General features: G+C 46.6%; 1 protein-coding gene across 3 annotated transcripts in view; it reads left to right on the top strand.

Moving 5' to 3' along the window:
* Positions 1–17,754, top strand: part of EFEMP1 (EGF containing fibulin extracellular matrix protein 1) — a 73,426-nt gene extending 55,672 nt beyond the window's left edge. For 2 of the 3 annotated variants that reach the window (XM_083605380.1, XM_083605381.1), the window contains 5 exons: positions 4,248–4,367; positions 6,937–7,056; positions 11,442–11,565; positions 11,679–11,874; positions 13,759–17,754. In XM_083605380.1, the coding sequence (XP_083461506.1) occupies positions 4,248–4,367; positions 6,937–7,056; positions 11,442–11,565; positions 11,679–11,874; positions 13,759–13,917 (719 nt within the window). In that variant the 3' untranslated portion in view covers positions 13,918–17,754. The remainder of the gene's footprint in view (positions 1–4,247; positions 4,368–6,936; positions 7,057–11,441; positions 11,566–11,678; positions 11,875–13,758) is intronic. The other variant, XR_014545844.1, reaches the window with a different exon arrangement.
* The last annotated feature ends 704 nt before the right edge of the window (positions 17,755–18,458 follow it).

Genomic DNA, 18,458 nt, shown 5'->3' with positions numbered 1-18,458 from the left:
GGCGGGCGCCACTACCGAGAAGGCCCTCTGCCTGGTTTCCTGTAACTTCACTTCTTGCAGGGAGGGAACCTCCAGAAGGCCATTGGAGCTGGACCTCAGGGTCCGGGCAGAATGATGGGGGCGGAGACGCTCCTTCAGGTATACTGGGCCGAGGCCTCCATTTTCAGATTTCAACTTTGAAGTCCCAACAATAAACAACAACAACAACAACAACAACACATTGTAATATCAGAGTTTAAGCACGTGCATAAGCCATTGCTATGGAAATCAATGAGAACCTAACTTGATCCTGCCTGTCACTTTAATGGTCCTCCTATCTAGGGACAATGTTGTATGTTATTATCGCTCCCTTACCCCTGCTGTGATTTCCATCAGGTAGGGGACCTTTTGCATTCTGGGGGCAGGTTTGCTTCATGGGCACCCTTTCAGAGACCATGTGCCAGGTGAATAGTATATAAGGCTACATTTCAGCCATACATAAGTTAGAGGATTCTACAGACAGCTCTTCCCATCCAGGCAACTAGTGGAAGGCACGTTCCAGTGAGGCAAAAGCATTCAAAGAGGGCATGGAGGGGACAATGAGGGTGCGGCCTGGAAAGAAGGGGTGTGGCCTGGGAGATTCCTGAGTGTCTTAGAGGAGTACATTTGACAGATGAAAATGAGGTCCCCCACTCCTGTTGTAGGGACGCGAGTGGTGCTGTGGGTTAAACCACAGAGCCTAGGACTTGCCGATCAGAAGGTCAGCGGTTCGAATCCCCGTGACGGGGTGAGCTCCCATTGCTCAGTCCCACCTCCTGCCCACTTAGCAGTTTGAAAGCACGTCAAAGTGCAAGTAGATAAATAGGTATCGCTCCAGCAGGAAGGTAAACGGCGTTTCCATGCGCTGCTCTGGTTCGCCAGAAGCGGCTTAGTCATGCTGGCCACATGACCTGGAAGCTGTACGCCGGCTCCCTCGGCCAATAAAGCGAGTTGAGCGCCGCAACCCCAGAGTCGGCCACAACTGGACCTAATGGTCAGGGGTCCCTTTACCTTTACTCCTGTTGTACATGTTCAATTAACTTTCACTGCTTAAAAAAAAAAACCTCAAAAGCCAGAATACTTACTTTAGCACAGCTGCATACTTTAGTATTAATTTGCATAACATGATTTATGACACTTGACTTCCATTTCTCATGGCGCAGGAATTTGGATATTGTTTTTCCTTCCCCTGAAGCATAATACCAGACGTTCTCGATAGAAAGCAAAAGACAATGTAAAATGGATTTTGCATTTAATTTTGTGTGATTTAAAGGCAGCCTCAAACCTTGTCATATCCTTGACAGTTCTAACTGCATTACAGCAACCGCAGAATCCACCGTACGTCTGAGCAAATCAGAGCAGCTGTAGCTCAGTGTTAGGGTTGGTGCTGAACAAGCCTAGTGAAGGCAAGTTGTCATATTTAAAACAAAAGAACTCACAGCATTTCTCTCAAGCATAGAAGGAAACTAGCATAGCAGCTGCATTGGATAAATTAGTCCACTATCCTTGAAAATCCCCATTTTTTTCAGATAGGTTGTCCACTTTATTTTTAATTTTTAAAGGTGCCCCCAAAATGTTCCTGATTTAGGTATTTTTTTAAAAAAAATCATCTTCATCTTTTAAAAGGGATCCTGTTTGTCAGGCCTTCTCAGTAGTGACACCCACCCTGTGGAACTGCCTCCCGCAGTTTGGTCAAACTCATGCTGGTAGCTTCGAGAATACTGTCCAACCATCTCATCCTCTGTCGTCCCCTTCTCCTTGTGCCCTCAATCTTTCCCAACATCAGGGTCTTTTCCAGGGAGTCTTCTCTTCTCATGACGTGGCCAAAGTATTGGAGCCTTAGCTTCAGGATCTGTCCTTCCAGTGAGCACTCAGGGCTGATTTCCTTCAGAATGGATAGGTTTGATCTTCTTGCAGTCCATGGGACTCTCAAGAGTCTCCTCCAGCACCATAATTCAAAAGCATCAATTCTTCAGCGATCAGCCTTCTTTATGGTCCAGCTCTCACTTCCATACATCACTACTGGGAAAACCATAGCTTTAACTATACGGACCTTTGTTGGCAAGGTGATGTCTCTGCTTTTTAAGATGCTGTCTAGGTTTGTCATTGCTTTTCTCCCAAGAAGCAGGTGTCTTTTAATTTCGTGACTGCTGTCACCATCTGCAGTGATCATGGAGTCCAAGAAAGTAAAATCTCACTGCCTCCATTTCTTCCCCTTCTATTTGCCAGGAGGTGATGGGCCAGTGGCCATGATCTTCGTTTTTTTGATGTTGAGCTTCAGACCATATTTTGCGCTCTTCTCTTTCACCCTCATTAAAAGGTTCTTTAATTCCTCCTCACTTTCTGCCATCAAGATTGTGTCATCTGCATATATGAGGTTGTTGATATTTCTTCTAGCAATCTTGATTCCGACTTGGGATTCATCTAGCCCAGCCTTTCGCATGATGAATTCTGCATATAAGTTAAATATTTATTTACTTATACCTGCCCATTTGGCTGGGTTTCCCCAGCCACTCTGGGTAGCTCCCAACGAAATATTAAAAACACGATAAAACATCAAACATTAAAAACTTCCCTAAAATGTTTGATCATAGAAATGTTAATTTAAAGAAGCAACAGAAAAGTACATAGATTCGGATTTGTTTATATCTTATCATCACAGAAGTTTAACAGTAGTTACATAAGCTAACATCCATAGAAGTTGAGAGCCCTATTAAACCACAACATAAACTTAAAATGCCAAATTTACAGAAGAGTCAGGGTCGGTCCAAGATCCACCTGGACACCAGATGGTTTTTGATGCCTGCTGAAAATTTCTCTGTACTTTTGGTACATTATGTTAGTAAGTATCAGTGTTTTGAAATGTTTCTGGGTTTTATTCTACACTTTTCTCATGCGATTTGTTTTTAAGGGTTGTGTTTATTGGAGCCTTCAATCCATATTTTGGATTGCCTACTGCAAACTTTCTTTGAGGTCTTTAGAACTAGTAAGTGATATATACATTTTGTGAAATGAAATGTCCACTAATATGGACATTCCCATTCATTTGAGTGAGTCACAGAATTATCTGTGTAGTCTCTTTCCTCTGGTGATAAAGTCCGCAGTTTCAATGCATACAATACTAGGCACCACCTCCAGTGTTACCGTATTTTTCACCCTATAGGACGCACCGTCCCATAAGGCGCACCTAGTTTTTTGGGGGGGAAATAAAGGGAAAAAAATTATTTCCCCCCCAGGCACGGGGCTGGGGCGGGGGAGGCCCGAGCTTCCCCCGACCCCAGCCCCCAAACAGGCAGCTCTCTGCAAGCCGTGGGAGCCCAGCGCTGGCTCCCGCTGCTTGCAGAGAGGTCCGCGAAGCCTGGACGCGCTGATGTCAGCGCGCGCAGGCTTCCGCATGCAGGCAACTCTCCGCAAGCAGCGGGAGCGCTCCCGCTGCTTGCAGAGAGGTCCGCGAAGCCTGGAGCGCTGAGCTCAGCGCGCGCAGGCTTCAGCGAAAGCCTGCATTCGCCCCATAGGACGCACACACATTTCCCCTTCGTTTTTGGAGGGGAAAAAGTGCGTCCTATAGGGCGAAAAATACGGTAATAAATGATAGCAGGGCTAGCGGGGGACCTCTGTCAGATAGGACCCAGGCACCTTGACTGTCATTTCCTAGGTACATAAATCCTACATAAATTGTCTTGACTCTGCAAAGTTAAGCCTACCTGGACCGTCTGGTGAATTTGCCTAAATACAACGTGAGAGAAGACCCAGCATTGTGTGAAGAGTAAGGGCGGGGCAGAAATTTGATTCAGTTGACATTTAAAGGCAAACTACTAAATTACACTCTCTGAAATAATACACAAACCAAAACACAGCTCTCCTTCAACATTTGCAGTTCTATGAATTTTGCAGTGCTCTTCTCCAGCCAGGTAATGTGTACAAAAATTCAAATGCTAGGGTAAAGTGTATCTCTATTAGAAGAGATAATATACCAAAGTCCATTCTATTAGGGAAAATTACATTGCAAAAATATGTGTATTGGGAGAAAATGCATACAAAGATGTGTTTGGGGTTTTTTAAAGAAAAAAATGCATTAAAATGCAGGCAAATTTTCACGATGTTTTTTTAAAAAATCACAAATTGCTACAGAAATGTGAAAAACTGATTTTTAAGATTGGAAAAAAATGAAGTAACAAATTGACAGATCTATCCAGCCCTAGTAAAGGCCTATCATATTTCCTTTTTAGACATAAATGAATGTGAGACCAGCAACCCATGTGCACAACTGTGCTACAACACAGTCGGATCTTTCATCTGCCAGTGCAATCAGGGCTTCGAATTAAGCCGGGACAGAATGAATTGCGATGGTGAGTGACTGTTGGCCACATTGGTGGTTCTCAAAGGACATGGTAGGAGGCTTTTAAGTTGACTTTGGGCGGTGCAAGTAATATGGGGGTAGAAACATTAGTGACTCCAGATTCTCCATCATCCTAGTCAGAGGTTTTTAACTGTCCCCATTTGTTTTATCAGCAGTCTTCTAACGTTTAATATCCACGGTCATCAGGTACAACCACAGTTAAGCACCTAGAAATCCCACTGATTTCAGAGGGCGAGCTAAGCAGTCACTGAAATCAATCCTCATAGGGCTTCACTGTGTACATGGGCTTTGCATGCACAATGGTCTGGTTTGCATGTGAAAAACCTGTGCCCCCCCCCCAGTTGTTGTTAAACTACAACTCCCTTCAGCCTCAACTGATCAACAGGGACGATGAGAGCTGTAGTCCAGCAACATCCGGAGGGCCACAGGTTTCCCAGCCCTACTTTAAACCATAGTTAAACTATAGTTTAACGAGAATGTGGTGCATGCTGCTGAAATCATGTGCTGTTGCTCCTCTCCTGCCATGGTGCTGCAGAACAAACCACAGTCTGGTTTACTGTTGCATCTGAACCCTGTGTTTTGCTTCTTTAAAAACAAATCGCAAGCAGCAACCATGGTTTGTTCTTAGCTTACTGCTCATGGTTTGCTTGAGGGAAACAAACAAAGAGCCCTGGTTCAGATATAACCCTACGCCAGGCCATGGTTTGTTTCCTGGCAGTGCAGCAGCAGCAGCAGGACAGGGCCGAATGTGATTTCCACAGCACAGGCACATTAAACCATGGCTTATTTTAACTATGGTTTGAAGTGACGTGAAAATGAGGACAACGTCTCAAGCTTATTCCCTGGCATCTCTGGTTAAATGTTCCCTAATACCAGAAATAATATTGAGTCCATCTCAAAGGCCTGTGCTCGGGTTGTGAAAATGGTGGGGTGGCAGCATTTTGCCACTCTTAATAATAATAATAATAATAATAATTTTTTATACCCCGCCTTTCCCAGCCAAGGCCGGGCTCAGAGTGGCTTACAAGCAATAATAAAAACAAGTTGAATGATTACAACTTAAAAACAAAATTAAAATACAACCTTAAAATATTGAAACATTAAAATATTAAAATGTAGCCTCATCGCAGGAGGAGAAGGAAAAGAAAAAAGAAAGAGAGGGAGGGAGGGAATCAAATTGGCTCCAAGCCAAAGGCCAGGCGGAACAACTCTGTCCTACAGGCCCTGCGGAAAGAAATCAGATCCTGCAGGGCCCTGGTATCATGAGACAGAGCGTTCCACCAGGCCGGAGCCAGAGTTGAAAAGGCCCTGGCTCTGGTTGAAGCTAATCTAACTTCCTTAGGGCCCGGGACCACAAGGGTGTTGCTCTCCGTGAGGCTCTCCGTGGGGCATACCGGGAGAGGCGGTCCCGTAGGTACGAGGGTCCTAGGCCGTGAAGGGCTTTAAAGGTCAAAAGCAGCACCTTAAATCTGACCCTGTACTCCACCGGGAGCCAGTGCAGCTGGAAAAGCACTGGATGAATATGCTCCCATGGCAGAGACCCCATGAGGAGCCTCGCTGCAGCATTCTGCATCCGCTGGAGTTTCTGGGACAGCTTCAAGAGCAGCCCCGCGTAGAGCGAATTACAGTAGTCAAGCCTGGAGATGACCGTCGCATGGATCACTGTGGCCAGGTCTTAAAAAGTGGTGCGTTGTGGGGAAAAGGCTTATCTGTGAGTCACCTGGCTCGGGGGTTTCCCCAACCTTCCAGAGTATATTTTGGGGATGCAGAGGGGCAGAGAAGGGGGGTAATCCTGTTGCACAAGCAGACCTCCTTCTGTGCAGTCAACAACTTAGTTGAATCCCGCTCTGTGAGATATAACAGAACAGGAAGAGCTTTTTGTCCTAACCCTATAACTCTTATAGGGTTGTATCCAGCAGAGTCGTTGCATGAATGAAGTGACTTCTACATGTGCAGGAGAACTTCCTGTCCCTCTCCTCACCTCACACACAAACACTCTAAATCCACTTCATGGTTTCCTTGAACCCTTCAGAATAGATGTTGTGGGTCAGGATATAGATGAAAGGGGGGAGAGGAAGTTCTGTTGTCTAAGCAGAAGCTCTTCCCCTCATGCAGTGACTTAACCGGATTCAACCCACAGTTAAAACTGAGCAAAACATTTACTAGCAATTTCCCCCCACTTCAAATGGCAGGGGCTTTTCTGGGGTCAAAAGCCCTGGTCACTTTTCCCCTTTTCCTTTTCCCCTTTTTGATGCCTGCACATGGGTCAGGGGGTAAAGACCCTGCTACTGGGTGCGATTTAAAAAAAAAAGAAATTAAACACAAGATGCCAGAATGAGAGGCAGAAGCTGATTGGACTTCACGCCTCAGATTTCATTGGCCAATACTCCCTGCCCTCACTCTGTTGCTTTGTATTTTTATCTTGTGAACCACCCTGGCATCTTATGATGAAATCATATAAATATAGACGTCAAATAAATAAATTGCAAGGTTTCTTTATTAATAAACAAACAAGCCGGAGGAAAATATGGCGTCTAGCAGATGTCTCTGTTTTACAGATGTCAACGAATGTGGAACTTCGAACTACATTTGCATGTATCAATGTGTCAATGAACCAGGGAGGTATTCTTGCCTGTGTCCAGATGGTTACCAGTTAATCAGAGGCAGAAACTGTCAAGGTAAGCATATTTCTCTTGTGGCACTCCTGCCGCTTTGATTCTAACATATAAACCAATATTGATCTGTGGGGTAGGAAGAACCACACCTATATACTGCATAGTATCCCTTTATCGACTTGGTTAACACAATCGTCCATGGTTTTCATCCTCCATCAACTCGTAGAACCTTATGGAGAGACACTCTCATTTGATTGCCTTTGTGCTGGGCCCGGAGGTAACCCAAGCAACACGGTCCAGGTCCGGTCACGAATCCAAGGGTTCCACGAGGAGTCAGTCCAACAGGGCCAAGGCAGGACACGAGGCAGGAAACCAGGCAAGGTCAGGCACAGGATCACAGGCAGGTTCTGGCTAACGGCAATGTTGCTCCCACAACCTGGGGCAGGGTCCAGCAGCCTTTTATCTCTGCCGGGCAATGGCTGGTCCTGATCCCCCAGTGACTCACCTCCCTGTCTCTCCCGAAGGCGAGCACTCCTCCTGCGAGTACTCAGGTCTCTCCTTCTCTCAGACCTCAGTCTGCAGCTCGGGAGACAACAGTGGGTTACTAGACCCAGAGGCCGCTTCAGCCTCTCCTGACCCAACCAGTAGTGGAGCAGCTATAAGTGATGGCCCAGCTGAAGGCAATGAGGTAATCCCCACATCTGGAGCCAGGGCAGGCTCAGGCCCCTGATTCGGCCCAGCTGGTGCTTGTTGCAGGGGAACCTGTGCAGACTGGGGCTCTTCAGAATCAGGCCCCAGACTAGGTTCAGCTGCCGCCTGAGGCAAAGGGTCTGGTGCGGACTGAGAATCCTCTGGCTCCGAGTCCGAGCCTGAGTCCCAGGCCATCACAGCCTTTCTTGGAACGTCTAAAACCATCACCCACTACTTTTCTGTCTTTTCTGTGCAACCGCTAAGCTCTGTTTTCCTTGTATGGGCATTTTTGTTACTTGAAATTAAAAATCAATAATAATAATAACAACCATTTTTAAAGAGTCTTTCATTGTCTCAGGATTCTTCCTGTAAACCTCTTCAACGTGGGCAGTGCAAAATGTCCCCTGTGCAACTTGCCACCAGCACAGCAAAGCAGGGGGCAGATGAACCTTCTTCACTCCCTGTAGGGAACTGCAAAGATCCAGGAAGAGGTGGGGGAGATATTAAGCATCCTAGTTCTGCTGGATCTCTCAGCGGCATTTGATACCATCGACCATAACATCCTTCTGGACCGTCTTGAGAGGCTGGGAGCTGGAAGCACTGTCATACAGTGGTTCCGCTCCTTCCTCCTGGGCCGTGTTCAGAAAGTGGTGGTGGGGGATGAGTGTTCAGACCCCTGGGCTTTCACTTGTGGGGTGCCTCAGGGTTCTGTCCTCTCCCCTATGCTTTTCAACATTTACATGCAGCCGCTGGGAGAGATCATCAGGAGGTTTGGGCTGGGTGTTCATCAGTATGCGGATGATACCCAGCTCTACCTCTCTTTTAAATCAGAACCAGTGAGGGCGGTGAAGGTCCTGTGTGAGTGTCTAGAGGCAGTTGGAGGATGGATGGCGGCTAACAGATTGAGGTTGAATCCTGACAAGACAGAAGTACTGCTTTTGGGGGACAGGAGGCGGGCAGGTGTGGAGGATTCCCTGGTCCTGAATGGGGTAACTGTGCCCCTGAAGGACCAGGTGCGCAGCCTGGGAGTCATTTTGGACTCACAGCTGTCCATGGAGGCACAGGTCAAATCTGTGTCCAGGGCAGCTGTTTACCAGCTCCATCTGGTACGTAGGCTGAGACCCTATCTGCCTGCGGACTGTCTCGCCAGAGTGGTGCATGCTCTGGTTATCTCCCGCTTGGACTACTGCAATGCACTCTACGTGGGGCTACCTTTGAAGGTGACTCGGAAACTACAACTAATCCAGAATGCGGCAGCTAGACTGGTGACTGGGGGCGGCCGCCGAGACCATATAACACCGGTCTTGAAAGACCTACATTGGCTCCCAGTACGTTTCCGAGCACAATTCAAAGTGTTGGTGCTGACCTTTAAAGCCCTAAACGGCCTCGGTCCAGTATACCTGAAGGAGCATCTCCACCCCCATCATTCTGCCCGGACGCTGAGGTCCAGCGCTGAGGGCCTTCTGGCAGTTCCCTCATTGCGAGAAGCAAAGCTAGAGGGAACCAGGCAGAGGGCCTTCTCGGTAGTGGCGCCTGCCCTGTGGAACGCCCTTCCAGCAGATGTCAAAGCGATAAACAACTACCTGACATTCAGAAGACATCTTAAGGCAGCCCTGTTCAGGGAAGTTTTTAACGTGTGATATTTTACTGTATTTTTGGTTTCTATGGAAGCCGCCCAGAGTGGCTGGGGAGGCCCAGCCAGATGGGCGGGGTATAAATAATAAATTATTATTATTATTATTACAGACCAAAATACATGATTGGTGGGCTCTGTGTACACCTGGTTTAAGATGAATGGAAGTTCTGCATACATGAGGCTGGCAGCTATACATGACGGGAGGGCAGGTTCCAGACTTGTGGGGTCTATTTTATTTTTTCACTAGAACCCCAAGATCTGCTAACAGAAGCCAGGTGACTTGGTGGGCAACTGGATCTGACTCATGTGCTAGAACCTTCCCTTGTCCACACTTCCACTTGTCCCACTGATTTACTGCTGAATCAGAGCAAATGGCAATCGGCTATTGTTATGTACTGAAGTTCTCACCCTGGGCAGCAGGGGGATACTGTAGATAGTTTTCACTCAGGTCCACATATGCAAATAAGGGGTTGAAAGTGACGTTCAGTGATTGGATAGTTACAGAAAGTGGTTACTGTTGCGTTCTAGTGGAGGTCTATATAAGCAGGCTGGCTGAACCCTTCAGTTCAGTTCAGTTCAGTTCAGGCCTGTGAATAAACAAGAGCTGTTTGAAGAATCGCTATGTCGTCGGATATGTTCACCCACAACTTAGCAGCTATTCTGTGGATTAGCGTTTGTTCCGATTCAGCAGCAAACAGCAGGTTTTTCTGGGGAAAGTGGTGGGACAAATGAACAACCACTCAGACCCAAGCCTGGAAAGCACAGAGCAAGCAGAAGTGTGGACAAGACCTTTGACAGGGGAGCCACCACCCACCTTACATCGTTATGACATCCAGTGATATCAGGTTAGTTTTGCCCCAGCCTGGTGATCATCGGCTTGTGGTAACACACAGGCAAGCTTTCTCAGTGCCGTCATCAGGGTTGTGGAATGCACGTCTTTCTAAAATAAGAGAAGTCATCAGTATTGGCATGCCGCTGGCTCCTGTTTAGGCAAGGATTCTCCTGGATATGAACTTACGATGACATTGTTTTAACAGGTTTTTTTAAACTGTTTTGTTGCATTTTTAAACTGTGTCGTTTAATTAAAGATGTTTTAATGTCATTTCATATTTTAATTACGGATTGATTAGCTAGTTTTAAATCAAAAAAATTGCACTGAATTGCTGATCTGCTACAAGGGGCATGTTCAAGGTGTTCCTACTGGCATATCAATCCCTTTACAACTTGGGACCAGTTTACATACGAGATCACCTTACCCTCGACCGCTTCAGTTGGTGGAATTGGCACTACTACAAGTGCCACCTAAAACTCATTCGACATTTGTAAGAACCAAGTCGTGTAGTGCATCCTTTTCAGCACCTGCTGAAGACATTCATACTCATACGAGCCTACCCAAACACTTACAAAGTTTGTATGAGTTTTGATTTGGGGAGGGGACCTATTCTATTGCGGTTTTAACTTTTCGTCTGTTTTAAATTGCAGCTGTAAAATTTGTAGTGATAATTAAATCTTTGGGGGAGTAAACCAATTTTATGTTTTATTTACTACCATGCAGTATATCAATTTTATGAAATAAATAAATAATCAGGCCACAGGGCTGGAGGTTCTCTACTGCCAGCTTAGCAGAGGCAGCTATCTGCTGCAGATTCAAGTACAAAGGCCTATCTAAATTACAACAGTTCAGGAGTTCTGCCAGCAAAACTCTAAAGCATGGGTAGGCAAATGATACGATAATCTTTATTGTCATTGTCCCATACAGAACAACAAAATTGAAAAAATCTACACCAGGCATTCAAAAACCAACAAGCCTGCTATCCCAGCTATCCCAGCCTGGTTAAACCCCTAAAAACTAAGGCCCAGGGGCCAAATCAGGCCCAATCGCCTTCTAAATCCGGCCCACGGACGGTCTGGGAATCAGCATGTTTTTACATGAGTAGAATGTGTCCTTTTATTTAAAAGGCATCTCTGGGTTATTTGTGGGGCATAGGAATTCGTTCATTATTATTTTTTCAAAATATAGTCCGGCCCCCCACAAGGTCTGAGGGACAGTGGACCGGTTCGCTGCTGAAAACATTTGCTGACCCCTGCTCTAAAGGTTCACTTCTTTCGCTTCCTCTCTTAGATATCAATGAATGTGAAGTGGGCCATGAATGCCGGGAGGATGAAATGTGCTGGAACTATCATGGCGGATACCGCTGTTACCCGAGGAACCCTTGCCAAGAGCCTTACGTGCTGTCGTCTGAAAAGTAAGGGGAGCCGCTAAGAGATCTTTTAGCAAAGCCTCATTTGCAATGTTCAGAGCTGCAAAGCCCACAGGTGCGAGGAGTTTGTTTTTCAGTCGTTGTGGTTTGTCTTACAGTCGCTGCGTTTGCCCTGTGTCCAACCCCCTTTGCCGAGATCTTCCATACTCCATTGTGCACAAATACATGAGCATCCGCTCAGAAAGAACGACTCCGTCCGATATCTTCCAAATCCAGGCGACCACAATTTACCCCAATACCATTAACACGTTCCGGATCAAATCTGGAAATGAGAACGGAGACTTCGTCCTGAGAGTGAGTATTTCGCCAAGTTCCACTAACAAAAATTGACTCTGCTCGCCTGGGTTCCCATAAAGCTCCCATAAGGGCAGCAGCATAGTGCGGTTTGCTGGCTCCTGGGTCGGCACATGAATGAAGCCCGCTGTGCCAGCGCAGCCCTCGCTGCCAATACTGCCAGAGCACCACCCCCACCAGAGACAAGAAGGGCCACACTGCCCCACCTGTCCCCACACAGGTGACAGCCCAGCTGCCTGATGCAGCCCTTGACAGGCGACTCTCACCCCCACCCTGACACCCATGGGTGTCATGAGGAGGACGCAGCAGTCATGCACCCTTCAATTCCAGCCTCACAAATCGAGGGTGAGGCTAGGATCGAAGGCACATGGCCGTTGCATCCTTCTCACACTACCCTGCCAAGCTTTAGGAATATTTGAAAAAAATAAAATGAATTCAGCTCTGCAGATGGGAGGGTAAGAAGGTATTGATTTTCATTCCAACACGTGATAATAATATTTATTTATTATTTATTATTTATTATTTATTATTTATTATTTATTATTTATTATTTATTATTTATTATTTATTATTTATTATTTATTATTTATTATTTATTATTTATACCCTGCCCATCTGGCTGGGTTTCCCCAGCCACTCTGGGCGACTTCCAACACAATATTAAAACACAATAATGCCTCAAACATTAAAAGCTTCCCTAAACAGCACTGCCTTCAGATGTCATCTAAAAGTCTGGTAGTTGTTTTTCTCTTTGTCATCTGGTGGGAGGGTGTTCCACAGGGTGGGTGCCACTACCGAGAAGGCCCTCTGCCTGGTTCCCTGTAACTTGGCTTCTCGCAGTGAGGGAACCGCCAGAAGGCCCTCGGTTCAGCTCAGTGTCTGGGCTGAACGATTGGGGTGGAGACGCTCCTTCGGGTATACTGGACCGAGGCCGTTTGTCGCATGCAGCCTTGGGGCTGTTCTGCTGCAGTTCTGCTTCCATCAGAGACGACGTTATTTGTCTCACTCTCTGCTGCGAGAGAATTTTACATAATTATCATTACATTATTCCGCACCATTTCAGTGCAAAGGATGTGCAATGTTCATGGAGTGGAAAGGAAACCATTACCGTATTTTTCGCTCCATAGGGCGCACCGGACCATAGGGCGCACCTAGTTTTTAGGGGGGGGGAATAAAGGGAAAAAAATTATCCCCCCCCCAGCCCCAAAGAGCAAAGAAGATCCATCCCGCTGGCTGTCTTGGCTTCCTGTTTAGCCACGCACAACCTCTCCAGCCGGGAGAGGCTGCGCGCAGCTTTGGCAGAAGCCAAGACAGCGAACGAGATGGATCCCGCTTGCTGTCTTGGCTTCGTTTTTAGCCGCGGGGCTGGGGCGGGGGAAGCCCAAGCTTCCCCCAACCCCAGCCCCCAGAACGGGTCCGGGAGCGGTGACAAGGTTGCGCGCAACCTCGCCTTTGCTTCCAGAGCTTGCTGTTATCCGCTCCCCGGGCTTCAGGCTGCAGGCTCCGAAGGCTTGTGGATAGCTTCCTGAAGCCTGGAGAGCGAGAGGGGTCGGTGCGCACCAACCCCTCTCGCTCTCCAGGCGTCAGCGAAAGCCTGCATTCGCTCCATAGGACGCACACACATTTCCCCTTCATTTTTGGAGGGGAAAAAGTGCGTCCTATAGAGCGAAAAATACGGTACCTATTGTTTGCAGACATCAGCAGCAAGAGTACCGATTATTTTGCTGGACAAATGTTCATTCCAGACATGGTGGCAATTTCCACTCTCTAACACCCCTATCCATAACTCAGTGAAAACACTGCCCTTTGAAACTTACTCTCAGGTGGGTGGGGTGGAGACAGACATTTCCAGGTGATAACTTCTAATTCCTTGTTTTCTTTCAGCAAACAAGCTCTGTGAGCGCAATGCTTGCGTTGGTGAAGCCGTTAACGGGACCTCGAGAACATATCATTGACCTGGAGCTGCTTACCGTCAACAGTATGAACTATCGGTCGAGTTCCGTGCTGAGATTAACGCTAATTGTAGGACCATATCCCTTTTAGCCTCTGCAGCTAAGCCACTCGCAAGCACCCACAGCAGCCAAAGAAATATTCCCTTAAATGAAGCACTTACGACTTTATTTATAGAATTTACGGGGTGTGTTTGTTTTGGTTTTTTTAAAAGGGGAGGGGAAAGCCCCTTTATTAAGGAAATTAGTACTTGTAACCACGCTGTTATGCTTATAATTCAAGAGTAGGATATGTGTTTCAGCAATATAACCTGGGCATTGCAAACCTTCTGTATAAAGACGGCATTTCTCCCCACCTGATTCGTTGTGCACGTAAGTCGCACACCGACTGCACAGCAATGCTATTCCCACTGGGAAGAGTGGGGTCGTAGCCACTGGCTTTGCCCCAGACCCTCATGTGTTCAATGCAAGTGGTGGAAGAGCGCTGTACGCATGGAAACCGCACGTGCGTTGCCTCTGTGCGCACACCACGGAGGACCCCAATCACAGAGGCTTTCCAATCGCATGAAAGAGTTTGCATGCATCACTGGGGTCCAGCCACACCTTCCACTGAATACACAGAGGTTGGGGAGGCAGAAGAACAAGGCCAGAGACCAAAATCTCACCCCTCCCTCCCCCAATGCGTTCAGTCATCACGGTCTGGAAATGAGAATAGGGCTATAATTGTTGCCTTTCTCATTTTCTTTCTAGAATAGCAGAACATCACCTTCAAATACAGACTGTTTTATCCACACACACACACCCCAAAAAAGTAAAAATTAGTTTTGACTGAGAGCTAACACTTTTCTATTACAGTCATACCTTGGGTTAAAGATGCTCCGGGGTAAATCTTTTCAGGTTGCGACCCAGAAGTACCGGAAAGGGTTACTTCCGGGTTTGCCGCTCGCGCATGTGCAGACGCTCAAAATGGCGTCTCGCGCATGCGCAGAAGCGGCGAATCGCGACCCGTGCATGCGCAGGCGCAGGTTACGTTCTGCTCTGGTTGCGAATGGGGCTCCGGAACGGATCCCGTTCTCAACCAGAGGTACCACTGTATGAGATCCTGGGTTGGATAGTGTTTCCCCTATTCCCACTGATTTTTTATGGGGAAATGAGCCCAGCGCAGATGATGTTCTTCTGTTTGCACGGGCTGCCCTGCTTACTTCAATGAAAGAAGCCCAATTTCAAGTACAGTGGTACCTCAGGTTAAGTACTTAATTCGTTCCGGAGGTCCATTCTTAACTTGAAACTGTTCTTAACCTGAAGCACCACTTTAGCTAATGGGGCCTCCTGCTGCTGCTGCGCTGCCGGAGCACGATTTCTGTTCTTATCCTGAAGTAAAGTTCTTAAGCTGAAGCACTATTTCTGGGTTAGCAGAGTCTGTAACCTGAAGCGTATGTAACCTGAAGTGTGTGTAACCCGAGGTACCACTGTACGTTCATCTGTAGACATGGGTGAAATAGTGCTGCTAGCATACCCAAGAGCTTCGTGTGCACATTGAAGCACACCTGCAGGGCGAGACCCAGCCAGAGAGGGCCACTTTTGATGTCCCAATGATGTTTAAAATCAGCGGGACTTGAATGCACTTTGTACTGGCTGGACAGTGTTCTTGGGTTCAAAAGCCTGGTGGTCATAGAATCTATGAGGGAGGGGATCTTTTACAGACCGAGGCCCACAGCCCTTCGTCGGAAGCCTCCCAGGGGCCACATAGCAGTGGTGAGTGGGGCCAGCTGCAAAAGAGGGTGTGCCCAGAGGGGAAGGCGAGCAAAGCAACAGATGTGACTCCTGCCTTTGTATAGCAAGACAACTTTTCAGCCATGCAGAGGTCTGTGTTTTCGACGCAGAAACTCATTCATATGCCTCGCCGTCCTCCACCGAGGCATCATCGCAGTTCAAGCGTGCATTTCAGCGAGGCAAAAGCACTTGGGCAGGGGGCAGAGGTGTGGCTTGAGAAGGGGGTGTGGCAGAGTCCCAAGAGCCTGATATAGGGGAACGGAGGACGACATTTGGCATTCAGAGTGTAGGCATAGCTGTCAACAGTCCCTTATTTGGCGGGAAAGTCCCTTATCCCAGCGCTGTGTCCCGCTGTTGTCCCTTATTGATGATGTCCCTTAAATTTCCTGGGTTTCAAAGGAAGCAGCTCCTCTCCCTCCCTGCCTGCCTGCCTGCCATCCAGGAAGGAGGGAGGCCCCAACTGTGTTGCTGGGGGGTGGAGCTTGCATGCCTTGTGCCGATCAAATCGGCCGCATTGCCTGGGGACTCGCCTTTGCTCAGCGCTTCCCAGCGGAGAGGTGACAGTGGTTTTCCTTGCTGCATCCCCTTTGCCGGGTTGCTGCACTGTGGGAACCACCGCTTGAGGCTTCTTTTGGCTGCTGGTTGACTAAAATCCCTTATTTTGGCTGCTGATCCCTTATTTTCGAGGCTGCTGGTCCCTTATTTTCAAATCTGTAAGTTGACAGCTATGAGTGTAGGTTTCCCAATCCTTGTCGTAGGTGTTGCTGTGTATTCAGTGGTCTGTGTTTGCCTGAGCTTGAGTGTGGACTAAGGATTCTGAGCCCCTGTGTTCTGATTCGATACATGACATCCAATCACAGAACATTTCAGGATTTGGGCCTCTGCCATTGGTCCTTAAACTCTGAGCTATGATTCGCAGCTTGGAAGTTTAGACAGCCAATCACATGGGGAGTGGGAGTGGCCCAGGCCTTCAGAAATGTATATAAGCAGTTGCTTTGCCCCTGTTGTCCAGTTCTGTAGTTCAATAAAGGTTCTTGCTGTTATTACTGTGTCTTGCCTTGTGGGAACCCACCTACACTTCAGGTGGTTTATTTGTACATCCCATTGTCCACAAACCCATGTTGTGCACGAAGTGCTTCAATCAAAACAGGCCGTTCAAATGATCAACTCCCGCCCGGAAACCTATGTCCCCACTGTGGAAGGACATGTGGATCCAGAACTGGCCTCCACAATTAATGAACCTAAGTTAGTCGTGCCCATTAATGTCAATGGGTCTACTCTAGCACTGGATACAACCCAGTGAAATGAATGGACCTGCCTAACCTAGGTATATCAATTTCAGCGGGTTTACTATGAGTAGAAATTAGTTGGCTACAACCTGTTAACGGACACACCGTTAAGACCATCTAACACTGTTAAGAGATCTAACAGTAAGATAGCTCGCCCACATTAAACGATGTGGATAGAGGATATAAAAAAAGAAGAATTAATTCCTCAGACACCTTTTTTTTCTCTCCTATTCGATTTTTGTGTTCTTGTTCTTTAACTGATCTGGGATTAATGAGCACCATAAAGAGAAAATAGTTCGCACTGGGTGTTTCCATACCACTTGTTACCATTTTATCTTTTCCAAGAAAAATGGGACATAAGGAAGAAGCTTTGCCAACAATGAGTGAAGCTCCCAATGGAAAGACAACATCATTTGGAGAAATGTTTCTGCATGAGTATTGTTCCTTGCTTCTTTCTAGTTCCTGAGCAAAGGAGGGGTGGGTGGGGGAATATATGTTTGTATACTAAGATCCCCCAATTGAAAAAACAGCTGCTTCTACGTTGTTCTCTTTTTCTTTTTAAACCATTTTTGGCTTTGACTTGTGTTGTTGTTTTTTTCCAGAATTTGGGATCCAAGAGCTGGCTCCCCTTTGTTAAACTTTCTACAATACAGCAGTGCCTTACTCATCCTATATATCTGTTTTATAACTCAGATTTGCAATTCTAAATGTACAGTGTTCATTTAAAAAAAAAAAACGGTAGTAAAACCTGGAACTGAATACATCCCTTTGTAATATGTAAAACCTTCTCCTGTTTCTTCATCGAAAAACCATAATGAAGTCTTTGATGTACAATTTTTTTATAAAAAATAAAGAAATAAGTAAATAAAGTGGACTTGCTTTGTCTTGCGAGTTATTTTATCTCAAAAGGACAGCTCAAAGAAACCAGATCAGCAGCTGGTATATGTCAGTGGATTGTGTTGCTAATATGAAAGAAACACACAAGTTTACATCAGCTGCACATCTGCCTGTGACTTCGTAGTGGGAGAGAGCATCTTCTCTGAATCATTCAGAAAGGGGACAATTGAGAACAGACAGGAAAAAATGCTTCTTGTCAATGTATTGCATGTTTATTGATTGAATTTGTATCCTGCCCTTCCCAGGGCACAGACAGATACACAATTTAAAAACAAAGGAAAAGCATTCTAAAACAGATTTAAAAATTCAAAAAGCAATTACCGTTACAAATTTTAGTCCACCTATTGATCACAGGGTTGCCAGGAACAACCAATCAGTCACCTGGGAATGTTTTCAAATGCCTCCTGAAAGTTAACAATGAAGGAGACAGGCACACCTCACTAGGAACGCATTACATCACCAGGGAACCACCACAGAAGAGGCCATGTCACAAGCCAGCACCTGCAAACAATAGCAAAAGGACTTATACCCAACTAAGGTGGCACTTACTGCCTCTGTGTTCCACTGCCCAAAATTCACATGGGACTTCTTAAAAATAATAATATTGCAAACTGCTGTGGAAATGTGGACAACAGAACTCATAAGCTGGACAAATGGGCCGTTTCTGTCAAGATAC

This window comes from Podarcis filfolensis (assembly GCF_964270895.1).
Source record: "Podarcis filfolensis genome assembly, chromosome: 3".
NCBI classification, from domain to species: domain Eukaryota; kingdom Metazoa; phylum Chordata; class Lepidosauria; order Squamata; family Lacertidae; genus Podarcis; species Podarcis filfolensis.
This window is presented reverse-complemented; position numbering and strand designations above follow the sequence as displayed.